The 18,341-nt window shown below is 38.2% G+C and overlaps 1 protein-coding gene across 2 annotated transcripts in view; it reads right to left on the bottom strand.

Annotated features, from left to right (window-relative positions):
• Positions 1-1,991: 1,991 nt before the first annotated feature.
• Positions 1,992-18,341, bottom strand: part of AP1AR (adaptor related protein complex 1 associated regulatory protein) — a 17,631-nt gene continuing 1,281 nt past the window's right edge. The window contains exons 2-10 of one of the 2 annotated variants that reach the window (XM_030479936.1): positions 15,878-15,926; positions 14,528-14,554; positions 13,671-13,696; positions 12,700-12,796; positions 11,855-11,953; positions 8,721-8,782; positions 7,583-7,656; positions 6,463-6,591; positions 1,992-4,396 (exon numbers count right to left, since the gene is read on the bottom strand). In XM_030479936.1, the coding sequence (XP_030335796.1) occupies positions 4,131-4,396; positions 6,463-6,591; positions 7,583-7,656; positions 8,721-8,782; positions 11,855-11,953; positions 12,700-12,796; positions 13,671-13,696; positions 14,528-14,554; positions 15,878-15,926 (829 nt within the window). In that variant the 3' untranslated portion in view covers positions 1,992-4,130. The remainder of the gene's footprint in view (positions 4,397-6,462; positions 6,592-7,582; positions 7,657-8,720; positions 8,783-11,854; positions 11,954-12,699; positions 12,797-13,670; positions 13,697-14,527; positions 14,555-15,877; positions 15,927-18,341) is intronic. The other variant, XM_030479937.1, reaches the window with a different exon arrangement.

Here is an 18,341-nt window from a genome sequence, read left to right as displayed (position 1 = left end):
TCATGAGGTTGGCATTGGCCACCTCACAAGCGTGTCAAGGTCCCTCTGGATGGCATCCCTTCCCTCCAGCGTACCAACCGAACCATACAGCTCAGTCTCGTCAGCAAACTTGCTGAGGGCACTCGATCTCACTGTCCATGTGTGGAATAATTACTGAATATGATTTAGAAATTAAACTTATATTTAAAAATGTAGCATTGCTCACACATAAAGGAAAAACAGACTTTCAAGGTAAGATGCAGCTGCACGTGGTATGCCAGGAATTCACTCCACAGCGGTTCCCGTGGCAACATTGCTTGACAGAGGATGGAGCAGAGTGGAGATTCTGCGGCCAAGCTCTGTCCCAACACCAGCAGAGATGGGAACTAGGTGGTACTTAGAACTGATAAGCTGCATACTTGCTGCCCTGAGCCAACGGCCTGTCATCTTTTGACAAAATGCTGTCCTTTGTGTGAACTTTGCTTCACTATAATGCATTTTAACACAAAAACACACCTCCGTCTCCAAAGCTACCCACCTCCAAAGTGAGACCGCCCCTCTTTGAGGATGCTCTCTGAATTTCTTGTGATATATACCTTTAAAAGCGAAGCGAGAGAATTTTACACCAATAACAATAAAGGTATGTATGACTAGAGTCACTCAAGCTCCACCTTGAAAGTGAAAAATAGTATAAAAATGGCCCAAGGAATGGGGGGCGTTAGGGAAGACATCATCGTGGACGATGTTGAATCGTCCTTGATGGAATCGAAGAAGATTCCATCAGCAGATTACCCTTGACTCCTGGGACTGGTCAATGGGCTTGACCTTTCCTTCCCCCCATAGGGACGCCTTTGGGTAAGACTTGCACTGTATTCAGTGCTTCCCCAGGAAAATTAGGAATCTCTATGTAGAGTTACTTTTTACTTTTACACTTTAAAGCCAGGCTGTATCATCCATAACTTTGTTGCGCGTATGTATACCTTATTATTTGCACATGCTTTTGCAGACAGTGTATTTATCACCAGCAATCCATAAGAACCTGTATCTGTTGCTTCAATTAACTGCACTGTTTAAGTAGCTAATTGTAATAATTCTCTCATTGAACACAACCAGATCCTTCAGCGTGGCCGTGTTAGTTCATGAGCACGATTAGACTGAAGGTGCAGTGCACTATTAGTGCATCCAGAATCGTGATGATTCAATATATCGAATGCGACCGGACTGATAGTGGTAAATTGGGCATCACTCAGAATCTAAGGCCAGCCGCACCCAGCCCCTCTAGTATCTGAGGATCAGCTGGAATGCAAGGGGGTTTATTTTCTGCCAAATTGTCTTACCTTTTAACATAACACCATGTCACCAACGAAGATGTTGAACAGGATTGGTCCCAACACCAACTCTGAGGGTACCACTCATTACCCACGTCCAGTTGGGCATTGAGCCATTGACTGCAGCTCTCTGCATGTGGCCATTCAGCCAATTCCTTATCCAGCGGGCGTCCATCCATCAAATTGATGTCTCTCCAGTTTAGAGACAAGGAATAACTTGAACAATGAACAACTTAGTAAAACATTTCATTAGAATTAAAAAAAATAAATAAATAAATAAAAAAAGAGAGCTTCCTATTAGACACTATTTCCTACATACAGGCACAATCAGCTAAGTCAGCTCCAATGGTGTTGGACAGACAGGAAGACAAGAAAGGTGCCTGCATCACACAAGGAAGGGCATCTTACCTTTGTGGGTACAGCTTCTGATAGAAGAAGGGCTCTAAGTTCCTCAAGTCCTCCGTTACTGCAGCTCGTTACAGCTTCCCTTCCAAAGCAACAGGTTGCAAGAAGGGATTCTATAGAATTCAGTAGTTAAAGACACAGCTAATGATTTCTTAAAACCTTCCTTAGCTGATGCATAGGTAATTTGAGGTAACATTTGAACAATTCATCTTCACACGCTGCTTTCACTATCTATGAGATGGCAGCCACAGAACCAGCAACAGAGAAAACACTGCCAAATATAAGACTGACTGAAAATTTTAATGACTTTTGAATTTGTACAGATATGCCTTTTACATTGAACTGTTTCACATGAGCCGTTTGTATCATCTTTCAAGTTCTTCAATTTCCACAAATATTGACTAGAATTCTTAAGTCGCTCAGTGTGGTTGGTGCCCTGAACCCTGAAAAGCAGAATGCTGTTAGCCATGGCAGAACATACCCATCACAGTGAAAGCCTTCGGCTGCAATCAGCTTCCTTTTTCCTAAGCACTCGTTCATTCTACACACAGGACTATTGGCCAGTTTCTTTGCTCAAAACATGGTCAGCACATGATAAGCTCATGGTCTCTGGTCAGAAGTAGTGACTACTGCAGGGTAAGTTACAGTTTGAGCAGGTAAAAAAACAGGTTATTTACATGTTGAGAAAAGTTGCCTTCAGTTCCATAGGAATCTCTTATACAAATCAACGTTCAGGAGAAGTTCCACAGTAGTAGCTTACGCCAAACCGAAAATAGACATTTGATGCATACAAATTTTTAAAGCTTATTACAGGCATTGCAAATGTAGGTAATGACATTAAAATATTTTTCAGTGACATAGCTACAATTTAAATTAAAAAATGGAATGTTATCAACAAGATTCACCTGTTCATTAGTGGTGATATTTGTACATATTTCATCCCAGCGTACAGTATTTTTGTTCAAGTTATTATGAAGAGGGCCACCCTGTAACGACCCTAATATCACATATAGGCTAAAACAGTGACACGACAGTCACCAACAAATTCAGTTCTGTGATGATGCAGATTTATTACTTATAGTATGCTGCTTTTACTCAACAGAGGTGAAGTTACACCCCATCTCCCTTTTTTCCAGGGAAAAACAAGATAGCCACACAAAACAACAGTGAAGTAGAATGGCTTTACTGAAACTCTGGGGAAAGCCTGACTTCTACAACTGTTTTGCACCTTCTCTTCAGTGAGCTTTTTCTTTTTTCAAGTATAACCTGCATAAGTATCAGGGGATACATGACACCAGATTTGCAATAACCAAACATCTCCTTGAATTGCAGTCTGTAACAGCAGTATTATCCATCCAGCTCAGAGGCACAGGAAAGCTTGAGCGCTTAAAACACGCTGGTTTGTAGCTTGAACTTTTTATTCCCCTGCTTTAAAAACCAGATAGAGGAATTCAGCCTTTAGGTTCTTGTTCTTCCTACCCTGGCAGCAGAGCAATCAGCCCTCCCTCAGTTTGCTCAGAAAATGTTGCTTTTCACTAATCCTTTCAGTTGAGCTGAATTGTAAATTTTCCACCACTAAAGAATTTTAAGTACAATGTAGGAACAGATGTTGATCTGTTCAGGGGGGTGGGGAAATCAAGACTTTGGTCCTCCCAGTTCTCCACTAGATATGGGTTTAAGTTTCCTGCTTGATGCATAAGGATTTTTTTTATAGTGATTTTTCTATCTAGTACACACTAAAAGTCTGGCATACTATACAAGACAGTATCTTACCTAACCCAACCCAATGATTTATATTATGTTTATTGAGGTTAACTGTCCTTAAAGTAATAAAAAAGGAAATAAATGGGAAGGAGGACAACAGGAGGCTAGGAAGACTGTAAGCGAAATGGGAAAAACCCAAGGGAATTTGTTTTGCAGCTGGCTAAGCGCACTCTCTCAATAGCTAAAGAACAAGTTAAAAAGCACATATTGGAAATAAAATTTTAAAATTCCTTTTCAAGTATTTGATAAATTAATATAAGACCATTTCTTAGATGTTAGGTCACTGATGACTTTTAAAAACAAAATCAGTACAAACATCAACCAGGGAAAAAAAATAAAATAAAAAGAAAAGGCTAGTTAAAATATAGATATGCCAAGCTATGGAGCTTAAATTAGTGCAGACAATTTTATATTAAATCCAGGTATCCAGAAATATACACAAGAGAATCATCCCAGTTTCCATAAAAGTTTAGAAGGTAGATGATGAAATTGCACTTAATTCTGAATTAATTCAGATAGCAAGTCATTCCCACTCCTTGCCGCTCAATTTGGAAGAAAAAGGGAACGAAGAGCGAATTCAAAAGAGCGAATTGGGTTTGTGCATTCTATTCCACTTCCCAACATTTGGTCACAGACAAGGGCCATGCAGTTTCACTACCTGTCTTGACGATCAGAATCAGATGTCCTTACATCTGATACAGACAAATCTAACACAGGGTTTACAAATCCGGCGTATTCGGAATTGCCATTATCATCCATTTCAGCACTAACAAAGTCATTCTCCCACTCGAATCCATTGGAATCATCAGAGGCTGAAGCTGGATTACTTCCTGTCTTCTTGCTATTGAATTTCAGTGCTGCCCGGAGTATATCTTCTTCTGTTTTGGAGCGTTCTCTCATTGGAATCATCCTGTTCATGCCTGTGATTTGAGAAGTGTTTATGAGAAAGACATCGTTTTGAGGGAAATACCTTTACGTTTGCCTTAGAGCATTAGAAGAAACAGCAGGAATCCTTTAGAAACCCAGACCCTGATAATTTCACTCCTGAGCATCAGCATATTTTTTTCTGTGGTGGTGGTGTTCATATTAAACCCATAGTTTGCAGTCAGTTTTAACCCAAATGAACACAACAGCCAGTGGGGTAGCTTTAGAGTTCTAAGGAACCCAGACAACACAACAAAACAACTCACTAGCAGTGTTTCTCTCTCCTATTTAAGCCACCTGCTGCCCTATGTTATGGTTATGTAAATATTAGAAGATGTTTGGTACCATGCTGTTTCCAGAAAAGCGCAATGTCTGGAGAAACCTGTAATGCTCCTGTAACTTACTGACAAACAGATAAAACATTATCACATGAAACATTTTAAACAGCCACGAAACTCTAGAGAGAGAGATTTGGTGCATTTGTCTAGGAAAACTCTTCAGTTTGTCTGAAAAAGTATATTCAATTTCACACAAAATAAGGCAAAAGATCGGTTGAAAACTGCACAAGCACATCAGAGGTGCTATTTGTCAGCAATTACTGACTTCAGTCATGGTGTACCAAAACCCAAACCACTGGAAAGGAAAAAAGAAGAGGATTCATGACGATCCTCTTATTTGCTGTTCTCACACATTCCTAAGTAAACTCCCCTTTTAAGTGTGGAGTAACTAGCTAATTAATTAATTATAATTAAAAAGCTCATATTGCAAGTGAAACACAGAACTCTTGCAGCCACAGGGGAAAAGTATGAGAGGAAAATTTTTCCCTTCATCAGAGTCAAAGTGATAGATTTTATGTTATGGTTTCATGGGTCTCTTAAAACAGCTATTTTCAACTTAGTTATTCCTCTGGTACCAATGGCTCACTGAAGCTGTTGTCTATCTGAAGATACTCTGCCAAAAATACCCATACAACATCAGTATTACAAGTTCCTTGTCTGGTATCTGTACATGACACCAGAGAATGAAAACAGAACTCCTGTCTCAAAAATGTGTAATTCATCCAGGCAGTTATTGTTTCCCTGTTAAAAAGCTCCTAACTTGGCAACTTTTCAGTCAAGCAATATCATCTTTTGGTACTATTGTTAGTTGTTGGGTTTTTCAGGGCTAATACCCTTGCAAAACACTGGTTCTTCTCTACTTTGCATTCAGCCCCCATATGACTTCGTCTACTAACAGCAAAAATCATAAATTAATACCCCAGTTCACAGTAAACCCCACACACCCCTCTACTTTTTTAAGTTGTTCAGTGTCCGCAGTAGATTTTGACAGCGCACACAGTGACTAAACCTCTTACCCCAAGCAAGCAGTCAGCCCCCTCAGGGAGATGGTTTTAAGACACTTAAGTTGGTCCAGATCTACTAAGAATGTCCTAAAAACTACACAAAGCCCTTGCAATGTTGGCTTGTACTTCTTCCAGATGACAATGTTCCTTCCTTTGCAGCCGTGACAACCAGTTATGTTCTCAAGCAGCCTTCCTTATGTTATCTTACCCCTGTTCTGCTCAAGATCAGAGGTTACTAGAGAGAAGAGATGCGCTGCTGCCACAATGACCTGTTAAAATTACTCCCCTCTGTAAAGCACGAGCTAGTAGGAATCAGAAATGCAACTATACAGTCATTTTGTTCTCTGTTTTCCGGCAGGTTTTGGCACTTTTGACCAACTTAACACATTTTAAGCCAAGGAACAAGCTGTTCCTTCTACCACTGGCTCGCAAGAGGGCAGCATTTCTTTGCGAGTTTACAAGTCCATTCCACAAAATGCAGGAAAAGACATTGACTGAAGGATCGAAAGAAATGGATTAATTTATTAGGAATTTATCAAAATAATAAATTTCCTATGTAAAAATAATTTACAGTTTAATCATTACACACTTAAGTTCCATCAGAATTAAGTTTTAAATCGCTTTCCCTTTCAAAAACACCACATTTACAATAACCATAGTTTAAACTATTAACATTTTTAACTTGGAGGTTCAAAATGAAACTGAAAGCGGAATAAATACCTTCTTCATCCTCCCACTCTAAATCTAACGAAGTGCTGTCATCGTTTCCACTCACTGATTTGGTTTTGGTCATTAAGTCACAACTGCTCTCTGTGTTGGGTGTCAGCACTGTAGCATCAGATGATAGTCCTAGATAAAAAAAAAAAACCCACAAAACGAAACCAAAAACAAACAACAAACTATTTTTAATTCACATACATACTTGAATTTGAGGTTCAATATGTAAACCTGAACTTTCAAAGGAAGGGGGGTTTGTGCTTTGTGGCCTTTAAACCTCAGGAACACTTGAAAAAGCACTTCATCCATCGCTTCAAAGCATCTATGGTAACTTTTTAATAGTCAACATCACTAACGTATTGCGAGAGGACATTAAGCAATACTGTCTAACTAGAACTATAGAGAAATTGGGTAAGCTGTAAGTTGGACTTGTGTGAAGACTTGCAAAAAAAACGCCATACCCCAAACCAACCTTTCCCTCCAAAAAACCCTCAAACGACATGCACTGTTTCCCAAGAATTAACATCAGTCCTACAACTGCTTAGTGACTATCAGGTACTGTCATCAACACATGGATCTAAGTATATAAAGTCATTATCCTCTAAATAGTTAGTGGAATTTTTAAATATAGGCAGCTGAATCCTCTCTCTCACTTCATTAAGGAAAAAAAACAACCAAAACATTAGTATGATTCTACTTATTTTGCTGAGAGATTATTAAAAAAAAAAGCTACACACACACACACACACACATTGGCATCTTTAATACACAGCAGGGCTTTACAAGAGAAGTTCACTGCATTGATGTTGCCTCCATGGAGCCAGTTGGAAAACCTTAGTAAAATAAAATCCATGCACAGGACTTGTTTGCTTACTTAACTTGCCTTTGGGAACTGCAGTGGCTGTAGTACAAGTTATAAATGCCGAATTTCGAACACTTGAAGCATCAGGGATTAAAGCAAAATGTTCTATCAGATTTTTTTTTATAGATACATGTGTACACATTTTATATACAAATGTGTGTATAAAATACAAGTAAAATATTTATCTAGGAAAAGAAAGAACATTCTGTGCTCCTCAATCACTTGACACTTAAAGACATGCATAAGAAAAGGAAGACTTACTACTACTGCGAAAAGCTTCATACTGGAATTTTGTATTTCTTAAGAAAGAATCGAGATCTTCCTCTGCCACTGAGCTGCAAGAACAATGCACATACTCGTTTTAGCTTTAAAAACCTCTCAGGAGGCTATAAAATACATTAATCAACATGCCCCCCCAGTTCTGTGCTACAAAGCACATACACATTTAACTAAATCTTCATGCTTTTCCCATTCCTACTCATCACATCCTCTCCCTGTCTGAGCTTCTGCTCAATTTTCAGAAGCATTTTCAGTTAAAAATGAATTAATTCTGTCACAAAACTACCCTTCCTCTGTCAATCTTTGTCACTTTAGATAATGCCTCCTTAATTTTCTGTTCCTTTTTTAGCTAATGAATTCAAATCCTGCTACTTGTAGTCCTTCATTCCTAAAATCTGCCTAGTTCCTCCCACGCCATAAAACCTTGGTTTTCACAGCTCATTTTCTAAACATACTTCCATAATCAAAAATCCCTCCTACCTCCTTCTCTGCCATTCAAAAATACTTTTTTGATTTCAGGGTCTTTTCTAAACTCAGATACCATTCAACAGTAAATTTCTTCAGATTACTTTTGCTTTTGTCTCCCCCCTCCCCTTCCCCCCCCCCCCCAAGACAGAAGGTGGGAGTGAAGAGCATTAAATGGATAGTATTAATGAAATAACAGGCAGACTATATAAACCATTCAATTCCTCATTTGATTAGTGTGTACTTTTATTGGACATTTCAAACAAAGTTCTGAATAATAAAGATACTTTTATATTAGCCAAGAATTACACATATAAACACCTTTTTAATGTAAACCACTGATTTTGTGTGTGTGTATAACTAGCTGTGAGTACGTTCAATTTTGTATGTATCAGTCTAATAACTACAGTGAAAACCAGAATGAATGCAAGCTACCCTCTAGTTTTGCAGGTTAATGGTAACCAGTTTGCATTCAGTAACTATTTGATGTGAAGAGAACTGCAAAGAATGAAACCAATTCTGACTTAGAAATGCTGTGTATGTAAGGTTTGAAAAACGTGGTGTGTTTTTCTTTTTTTGGTCAGGGGGAGATGAGGAACAGGAGTAAAAACAGTCACAGTTCTCGATTATAATGAAATAAAACTTCACACCTTACCTCTGATATTCTCCATTATTAACAGCATGTGCTCTCTGGGTTATCCTTTGCTGTCTACGTTGCTATCAAAACAAGAAAATAGTTGAAAAAGCTGAATGCAATCACTCAGAGTAATATACTCAATATACTAAGTGTTGCCTTAACTGAGACATCAGAGGGAGCAGTGTCCTGGTCCTTGGAGCAGTTTCAGTATGACCCAGGAAAAGACTGACTTTCAAGTGAAGATCAGATTTTAGGATACTGAAGGGACTGAAGATGCAAGTAGTACTGTTCTTAAATCTCAGATTTAAAAGCAGGTAGCTTGCTGAACAGAGCTCTCAACATTTTACCTATTTCATGCACCATAAAAAAAACAAACAAACAAACAAAACCTGCATCAATTTGGCTAGCAACCTGTGACCACCACCTCATTCATGATTGCATCTGTCCTCTAGCATCTTCTCTTCTTAACCAATGGGTATTTTCGGCACCTGGGTTATGTTTGATTCCTTTTGCTCTGTGCCCAAGAACAGTCAGCCTATCATTTGAAAAGAAACATTTCCTACAGGTCCTTTTATCCCTGTACAAAGCAATACCACCAGCTCCTCCAGTTGCCTGTACCCTTACTAAGTGCTTCATCTATATTAATAAAAGCTTTATTGCCTTGCTGAGCCAAAAGTATTAATATCTCTGCATTCTTAAGGTAGAAAGCTTTCATAGTATCCGTAGGCAAAACCAGAATGAAAAATGCAAGGCAGAAGCCATAAATGCATTTACTTTGCAGTTACAAGAGAAACAACAGATGTCACGGCAGTAGAGTTCTACTTGAGTTTTAGGGTTTAAACATTTCAAGATGTCCTAAGTTTCTTTCCCCTGCCTTGAGAAAAGTGGGAGCATAAGAACTGAGCGCAGCAACTCTGTGATTCAAGGTAAATCAGTTATGAAGCAGTAATTGTTCACTGATCGCGTCAAAGACTAAGTTAAAAACAAATGAGCTAGTTTTACAGCCAGGTCTAATGTGTCTAGCTACCATGCTTTCTGAAAAATCTATTCCCAAATTTAATGGATCTGTCCCTGCAAAAGAAAAAGCAGGGGTAAATACGCCAGAATGTTTAATGTCAACTTGAACTTCATTGGGTAAATTGTCTTGCGAGATAACTGCACTAGATCAACAAGTATTTTTCAATCCCAAATGCCGATGGCTTCATTTCTTGGAACACTTTCCATCTTGGGTATTTAAATAAAAGTATCAGAATCAGCAGATGGAAACCAGTAAGGCAATGCAGAGTGTAGAAGAAGTATCACATAATGGTCATTAGAGGTGAGAAGACTTAAGTATGCAGGGAGAAAGGGACACGAATTTGGCACCAGCATAGTTACAAGCTGTAAATGTCAATTACTGACATACACAACAATTTTCTTTTAAGATTCAGATACCCACATAATAACCAATTTCAATTATCCATTCTGCCAGGTCACATATAAATATCTACCGATGTAAGGTCCAGGATACACGTATATTAAAATTCTCCACCGTTTCAAACCCCGACATTTAGTAGGGCAACATCAACAAGCCAAATTAGTTTTAAAGTGCTGCCACACTTCCAACGAAAAAGCCATTCTCTCATTTAGAAGACTGCTGCCCACAAACAGCAAAGGGAGGAGTTATGCATTCATAAAAAAGCTTCTAGTTTATTTAGAAAGGTTAAATGCTTGATGCCAATCTCGACAAAAATGCTGCCTTGGAAATCTGTATGGGTTGTATGCAAGGGAAATAAGTGGTACTAATTTTAGAAGAGGAGGAAATTAGAATCTCTATAATGCATTTAATCTTAGGTCCTGACTGGAACAGGAGCACACAGACCAAAAGTGGTTTTTAAAAAAAAAAAAAAACAAAAACAAAAAAAACCCAAAAAAACCAAACCCAAAAACCCCCGACAAACAACAAACAAACAAAAAACCCAAACACCTCCAAAACAACCACAAAGAAAGGCAGACAAGGAAAAGGTCAGAAAGAATTGACCCTCCCATAACAAATAACAAGAGGCTGAAAAGATAAATGTGAAATGAGACCTATATTTAGCAACATAAATATTAGATGAAATCTGAGTCATCACTATCAGCCTGGAAACAACAATTTTCAATCCACTCTCTTTTGAGTATAGACAATACCTGAGGGTTACAGATCTCCCCGATTCCTGTTGTAGATCACAGACTTTTACAACTGGTCTAAACTTGAATTTTGGAAAATTTACTTCTAACTCAACACAACACGTGTAGCAGGCTGTCTCCTACAACTGCAGCCAAACACACTCTAGATGAACAGATAACACAAAGTGAAAATGTTCTTTTTCTCATACACATTACTGGCAATCTGAAATTTGTGTCAGAACACATACTTTGACAGGTTAGTAATACAGCAAAAATATTAAATGCATTGATAATATGCAACTCTGAACTGCAACATGAAAACCATGAGAACAGCATTGGTTTTCAAAGAAGGAGGAAAACAACGTGGGCTTTCATTTTACTTGACCAAGCTCCAAAAATGGGGACACCAGGCATTTGAAAGTAGGCACAGACATATTAAATGAAGACTATGTTTAAGGCATTACCAGACTTTGGCTACTACACATAGAAATCACAAAATGAGAGAACTGAAGTTGGAAGAAGCCCCAGGAGGTAAGCTCCAAGCAGGGCCAGAAGTAAATTCACAGATGCCTTGGAAACACTTATCTTCATGTTAGCACAAACCACAGAGAAAAGGAACAATTAAGTGCACAAATATACAAAGTACGTTTTACAAGTCTAAATCATGTCACAATGTATGCTTAATTTCAGGGTGTTTAACTAGAAATCCATCACAGATCACATTAAAGTTAGTAACTTCTACATAATGCGAGAAGTCTGTTAAGCTAATTATAGATTAAAATCATGTACCTCATTCAAAATCTATACTCAGCCACATAAGCCATTTCAAACAATTGTGATCATTTTCAGATGTACTTCCAAAGAGTGCATTTCTCTACTGGAATTTACAAGTCAAAGCAATTTCCCCATTATGTGTCCTGAGATATAAAGGATATTAGGAAAGTCTGCATACATAGAAACAGAAAAAGAAGCTCTGATATATATTGGGGTCTGTTTCCCCTCACCTCCAAGAGCTTTTTCTGCTTTGCTGCCCTGGCTGCTTCACGTTGTGCAGCATATAAAGCCTCCTCTTCTAGTCTTAACTTCTCCTCTTGTAAGGCTAACTGTATATGAACAAAATAGTAATGGTTAACAAAAGCAGAACCTATCTATCTTCCTATCAATAAAGCCATAAGTTCAATAAAACAAAAGAGCTACTAGAAAATAAAAATAAAAGAAAACAGACTACAACTAAAACATTTTTCTTCATTACCTGAATCTGACAGCTTTCCCCCCACCAAACATCCCAAGAAATTCAGATAACTAAACATTACCCTATTGAATAAACATCATGACTAGCGACTGTTGGAAATGCACACTGCATTTCGCTCGGAACTGTAGCGCAAGAGTTAAATCTTTTCAGTCGCATATTTCATCGGTACTTTAGTAAAAAGTCATTCGCAATTTCTACATTGTATTCCACACTATATTCCATTAATTTCTGCAACACTAAAACAAAATGACAAATTATGGGTTTTTTTTCCTTAAGAAATGCTCTGGAAAAAAACTGAGCACAAGAAAAGTTGAACCAAATATACTCCCCATTTGTTCTTTCCTAAAAAAGTTCAAATTTAACAGATGTCAGTCATAGCACCAGCCTGTACATTCAATTTTTCAGCCAAGAGGCTATTAAAAAGCAGCAATCTCTGATGCAAACTTAGTTGTGCATCTTGTAGACCACAAAATACCAACTGATGAACAAACCCCATCTTTTCGTTCATGCCAACGGAATCTCTTTGTGTTCATGGTTGATCTTAGCTAGTTTTAAAGAGAAACTCTCCACGCCATACTAGTCATTGCAACCGCTTACCTCTGCCTGAAGCTTCATATCAACAACTCTCTGCTTCTCAGCAATGGAGTCGTAATGCCTGTCTTTCAAGTCAGCAATTTCTTCCTCAGTCAGAGGTCTAAATGCATGGGAGAAACACAGAGGGACTCCATCTATTATTTATGTATGACAACCCCAAGTCACACTCAAACATATGCATACAGTCTTTCTTTCTGGCCCTCTAATGCAAATTCAACAAGTTGTGCTTCTGGCCTGCTCCTCCTGAGAGCAGAGCTCCAAAATTCCAGTTTACTCAAGACAACGCTGTCTCTCCTTACTCTTACAAAAGGATTTTTTGTATCTTTTTAGAAAGCATATTTTCAAAATACTGTTCACTAACAGAACTAATGGAATAAGTTAATATCACTGCAGTGTAAATGTCACTTCTTTCTTGCTTGTTTTGGTTCCCCCAATTGTAAATTGTTCCCCTTTCATCTCTTCCCTACTTTATGTCTGCTTTTACGCATCTAACAAACAAGACCGCAAAAGCATTATTATAAATTACAATGTTTGCTACATCACTTCTTTGGGACCACTGACAGCAAACACTGGGAGCTCTCAAACACAAAACATCTGTAATTTGCCAAACAAAGCATACCCTTCAGAGGTTTCCTACAGCGCAGACCCCAAGTCTCTGCTGCTTATGTCAATATTAAGACACTCAGAAAATTCACTGGAGTTGTATCACTAACTCCCATTTAACTCGTAAAACAGACTCTGGGAACAAGATTCTCTTTGCAATAAACTGTTTTAACCGTCTCATACAGCTTTTGCATGAGGCATTATCATCTGAACTGTTTTGACGTGGTTAAGCATCCAGGTTAGTTTGACATCTATCCTTTCCCTGTATCTGACAACTAAAGACAGAAGAGGTTTGACAGGAACTGTTAAAAATGTAACAGTGACAGCAGGAGAGCAGTGGAAAAGAGAGCTCCTGAAGCTCAAAGTCTTACCTGTGACTGCTTCCTGGGCTTTCCCCCTGTTAGAAAAATCAAAAATAAAGTCTGAGTTTATGAGAATCTCATCAATCAATTTTAAGACAGGAAAAACTCCAGTATGAAATCAGTTTCTCCTATATATTGGTTTTATAGTGGGGGGAAGGGGGAAGAGAGGAAGCAGACAAATCCTCTCTTTTAATTTGGAATTAAAAAAAAAATAAATCTTGCTATGCAATCAGCCGAAATGGCTCAGTAAAACAAACAAGTTCCTCCAACTGATAATAAATATTCCAGTGGTCTGTAAACTATCAGGCCTCATGTTTTAATACACGGCAGGGTGTTGCAAGCAAGGTGTATGTCCCACCTGTTATCAAGCTGTATTAAATTCATAAAGTTTAAAGGCCAACTTCTATTTTTCTGACGTACAGTTTACCTGTAACTGTAAAAACTGTGAAGACACCTAAAACTTTCCTTAGCAAAGCAACCCTGGTCTGTTTATGTTCTCAGAGAGACAGTATTTGCTGAGTCTTACACAGGAGTTACACGAGAAGCAAACTCTCCTTCAAGTCTTCCCTTCCACCCCCCATGTTTCCACACCTCCACCCCCTTTTCTTTTTGCCTTCTTAATGTCCATAGTGCTCTCTTCCCAAAGGGGTTACTTCCCATACTGCCCCCAATGAGTTTTCTCTTCTCTTAGGTCTTAATTTCTCCCAAAGTGTTTAATACTCATTCCTAAAGCAAGCAAAACTCCGAGTTAAAAAACCCTTGTGATTTAAGTTACAGCATCACATAAAGTGGAAGGAAAATACAGCTCTTGGAACCACTTGTGAGGGTTGTACTAGCAGGTTTCACAGGATGATCTAGGTACCTACCTCATCACTTTCCACCAGGTTCTCAAACTGCAGAGAGAAAGTAGTAAACAATCTTTACTATTCAGTGCAACAAGTCACTAAACACATAGTGCAAATACAATTATGTATTTAATCTGTCTTGTAAAAACACTACTCCAGTGATACTCCAGGGACTTTAACAGCATTTATGGAAGTCCCTACTTTCAGAAAAAAATATTACTTTCAGAGTAGGACCTATCTTCTTACCAAGGTTCCTTTTCTTAAAGCTTACATTCGCCTAAAAAGAGAAGAGTTGAAATTAAAAGTCATGTTTTTACAACTTACCTGAGGGCCCTGATAAAAATGAAATCTCATTAGATTGTAAGATTGCCAATAACTCTGTGTAGCTGAAGCATGATAATACAAGCAAGGGAAGGCATGGTACAGCTCCCACTCAGTTTAATAATGTAGAAAATAAGGGGTATAGAACACGTAACCTCTACCTCGCACGTCAACTGTGCTGCTTATCAAGAAATATTTTAAAATGCGTTTAATTTACAGAAAACAATTACTTTGAACCCAGAACTCTAAAAACAACCGACTTGAACTATTACATGAAAACAAAGCAAATAGAAATTTGCTGTACTATTTTCAGTATAGTAATATTACACATAGTCAATACACCAAACACAGAAGTCAATGTGTCAACAGCAAGACTCCTTGTTTGATCCGTACACTGACTAATAGCTGTAGACAGACTATGAATAACAGTTTGGGAAGAAGACAGAACTTTCTTTTTTCTATCATATTTCTGCCGCAGAAACCCTCCCTTGCAACTGGAAGTTGGGCACTAAACCAGATTTTGTTCTTAGTAACAGGGGCAATCTGAACAGTCCAGGACTTTTAGACTCTAAGGAACACTCCAGAGAAAGTAAACCAGGTTATTCCAAGAGCCTCAACTTAAACAAGTTAACTTACACTACCCTTGGCAAAAAAGGGGTGATATTCAGTGGCCAAGAAAGGACCTCTATGGTGAGCAAAGTGGACTTTTCTATGATCAGATTGATGATCCTGGAATGAAGAACTAAATAATCCTGCATTTACACAAGCAGAAAAGAAAAATCCCTCCCAACACAGCGATGGAATAAGCAGACTTTAGGATCCTCCAGTGCTGAGTATGAGATCACAAAAGATACTTCTCTTCTTTCAAATAATGATCAGAGTGAGATAAGGTATTAATGTTCTGAGGTGCCACCCAGTGCAGCAGCAGTTTGGTCTGGAATAACCCAGAATATTTCAGAGTACATAAACTGCAAAAAGGGTTAAAGGCATTGCTAGAATTCAGCTCTTTCTACTCGCTTTTTTGCAACCACTAGAAATGTAAGCACTCACCTCTATAGTGAAGTGTTCTCCTGTTGAACAGGTTCTAAAATACTTGGATCTGGAAAAAGAAGTCTACAGTTACACTACAGAATAGCCTTCAATTTATAGCAGAAGGAAAATGAGCCTGATATTTTTAAATAGCATTTGAAATATGTTAAGTATAAAATAAACATAAAATCTTCATGCACAAAACACATTTACTTGTTAGCCTGGGCTCTGCATCACTGCCACAGCAGAAAGAGGACAAAGCATAGAAACATCTATGGAACTGGAGAGAAGACAAATGCCTTCAGGTGAAAAGAAACCCCTCATCGGGATGCTGGACTTGACATTTACAGACACTTGGCATGCTCTGCGCTACTTTTAATGCATTTCCCCCCCCCCCCCAAAACATTATTCCAGGCAATATCTGAAAACACCATTGCTCACCATGGCACTTCACTAGCACAGCACCTCATACAACATCAATGTCAAACAGTATTTTTTATTTTGACAACTTGGCACAGCTAGGAGGTTGAACCTCAGAGAAAAGTATCGATAAAGAGGTCAAGACTGTGCTTTTCAACTACAAACAATTATTCACAGTCTATAGTTTTACACAGGGAGTCAGTCTTCTCGATTCTTTAGCTTAACACCATCCTCTATGAAAAACAATACAGCATTAAGTTACCCAAAGACATTTTTGCCTAGCGAAAGCGGTTTGGCTATCACCCAAAAGAACACTCAAATGCAAACTGGTGTTTCAGTACAACATCCATCTCACATTTAAAAAAGAGAGATTCCAGTTGCAGGCGCTGACTGATAATCAGGAATAAACTCAGGCATTTCTATACTTGTACTTGAAGATTGTTCCATAATTCAACCAGCACCTACTTCTACTGTACTAAAAGCAACACCCAGCCAAAGCCTGCATTATTTTAATCCCACCACATTTCCATCCCCAGCACATTTTTCTTTGTAAGTCAGTTAGGGTACGTCTCCCCTGGCAACTTGTTGCACAACCCACTTCTTCCTCATTGCACACCCTTTCTTTCCTTCCGCACAGCAACGCACCTCACAGTGCACCGCTCTGCCGGGTAAACTCAGTTGAAATAAAATAGTCACCAATCAAGATGCATACAGCTTTTAGTATTCTCCTTTAAGCTCTCCTGTTCCATCATCTTTTAAAACAGACTCAAGAAGCATTTAGGTTTGATAGGAACTAGAGAAAACCATTTAGCTAATAGGCCACCAGACCAATAGAGACTGTCAGATCAATCTTCAAAGAGCTAAAGCTATTAATAAGACTAACTTTGCAGCACTCCATACACATACTTATTCTCCTTTTATGCAAAGTCATGTTACTTTATTTAGGAAAAAGAAAAATCAGCTTCTATAGATTATATGGGGAAAGAAGTCACTAAAAATGAACCTTTACTCTATTAAAACCAGGGCATGAGTTAAAATGACTTTTTCCACACTAGTGACAAAAAGAATTGTTTCAGTTTTGCTACATATCTTCTCCCAAACTAACCAAATAAGAACCTAAATAAATAACCCAGAGACATATAACCAAATGATAAATAAATAAAGATCATAGAGACAAATTACAGCTATTTTTCTCCCTCTTTTTTTTCCTCTCCTTTCTTTTAAACACTCCTTCAGGAGTAAAGAGGAATACTTATGGTTGAATATAGTGACAAATTAGCCATGACCTACTTCCTAATTACAGCTGCAGCTTGTAGTACTTTGAGCAAAACTATTTCAGCTGAAGCATAAGGAAACTTCCTAAAACAAATTACCAGCTGGAAGTTGGTACTTTTACAGAAGGTTAAACTTCTACTACATTAAAGAAGGTTTTGGCATTTCACCTCTCTCTGCACACGCTCATCGTGAACTCCAAAATCACTGCAGCAATTCATACCCTAATCCTCAAGATTTTAAGCATAATTTCAAACAAAGGTGATTTATAACCTTGCAGGATACTGAAATGTTTGTTAAAAACTCTACACTTCATTCCATTCATGGTTTATTTCATACAGTTAAATCTTACAGCATCTAAGAATAATGAAGCACTAGTTTCGGGGGGATCTGAGTGATCACCATTAACTCAGTAAGGTACCCAATTATGTGATGCTATTTGGCAAGTAGCCAAATATGCAGAATTTGGCAGCAATCTCACAGAAAATTTATAAGACATATTTACAATTTTGTTTTTATTACAATTCCCTGCACCTCCCACCACAAAGCAGGAGGAAAATACTTAATTGCAAATGATGCAAAGTACTGCAAAAGTACAAGAAAAAAAAATACAAGGGAAAAACTAACAAAAAATACAGGAAATAGTCACTTTCGAGCAGACAGAAGGTTAAAAGATAACCATCTATGCTGAATTTGCTGTTACAACCAAAAGTCTTGTGCCTTTTTGGACTCTGTCTCCTATCCAGTGATTGTCAGTCAGTTAACAGATCAGTTAAAAGTTACTGGTGGTGAA

This window comes from Strigops habroptila, chromosome 3 (genome assembly GCF_004027225.2).
Source record: "Strigops habroptila isolate Jane chromosome 3, bStrHab1.2.pri, whole genome shotgun sequence".
Classification (NCBI taxonomy): domain Eukaryota; kingdom Metazoa; phylum Chordata; class Aves; order Psittaciformes; family Psittacidae; genus Strigops; species Strigops habroptila.
This window is presented reverse-complemented; position numbering and strand designations above follow the sequence as displayed.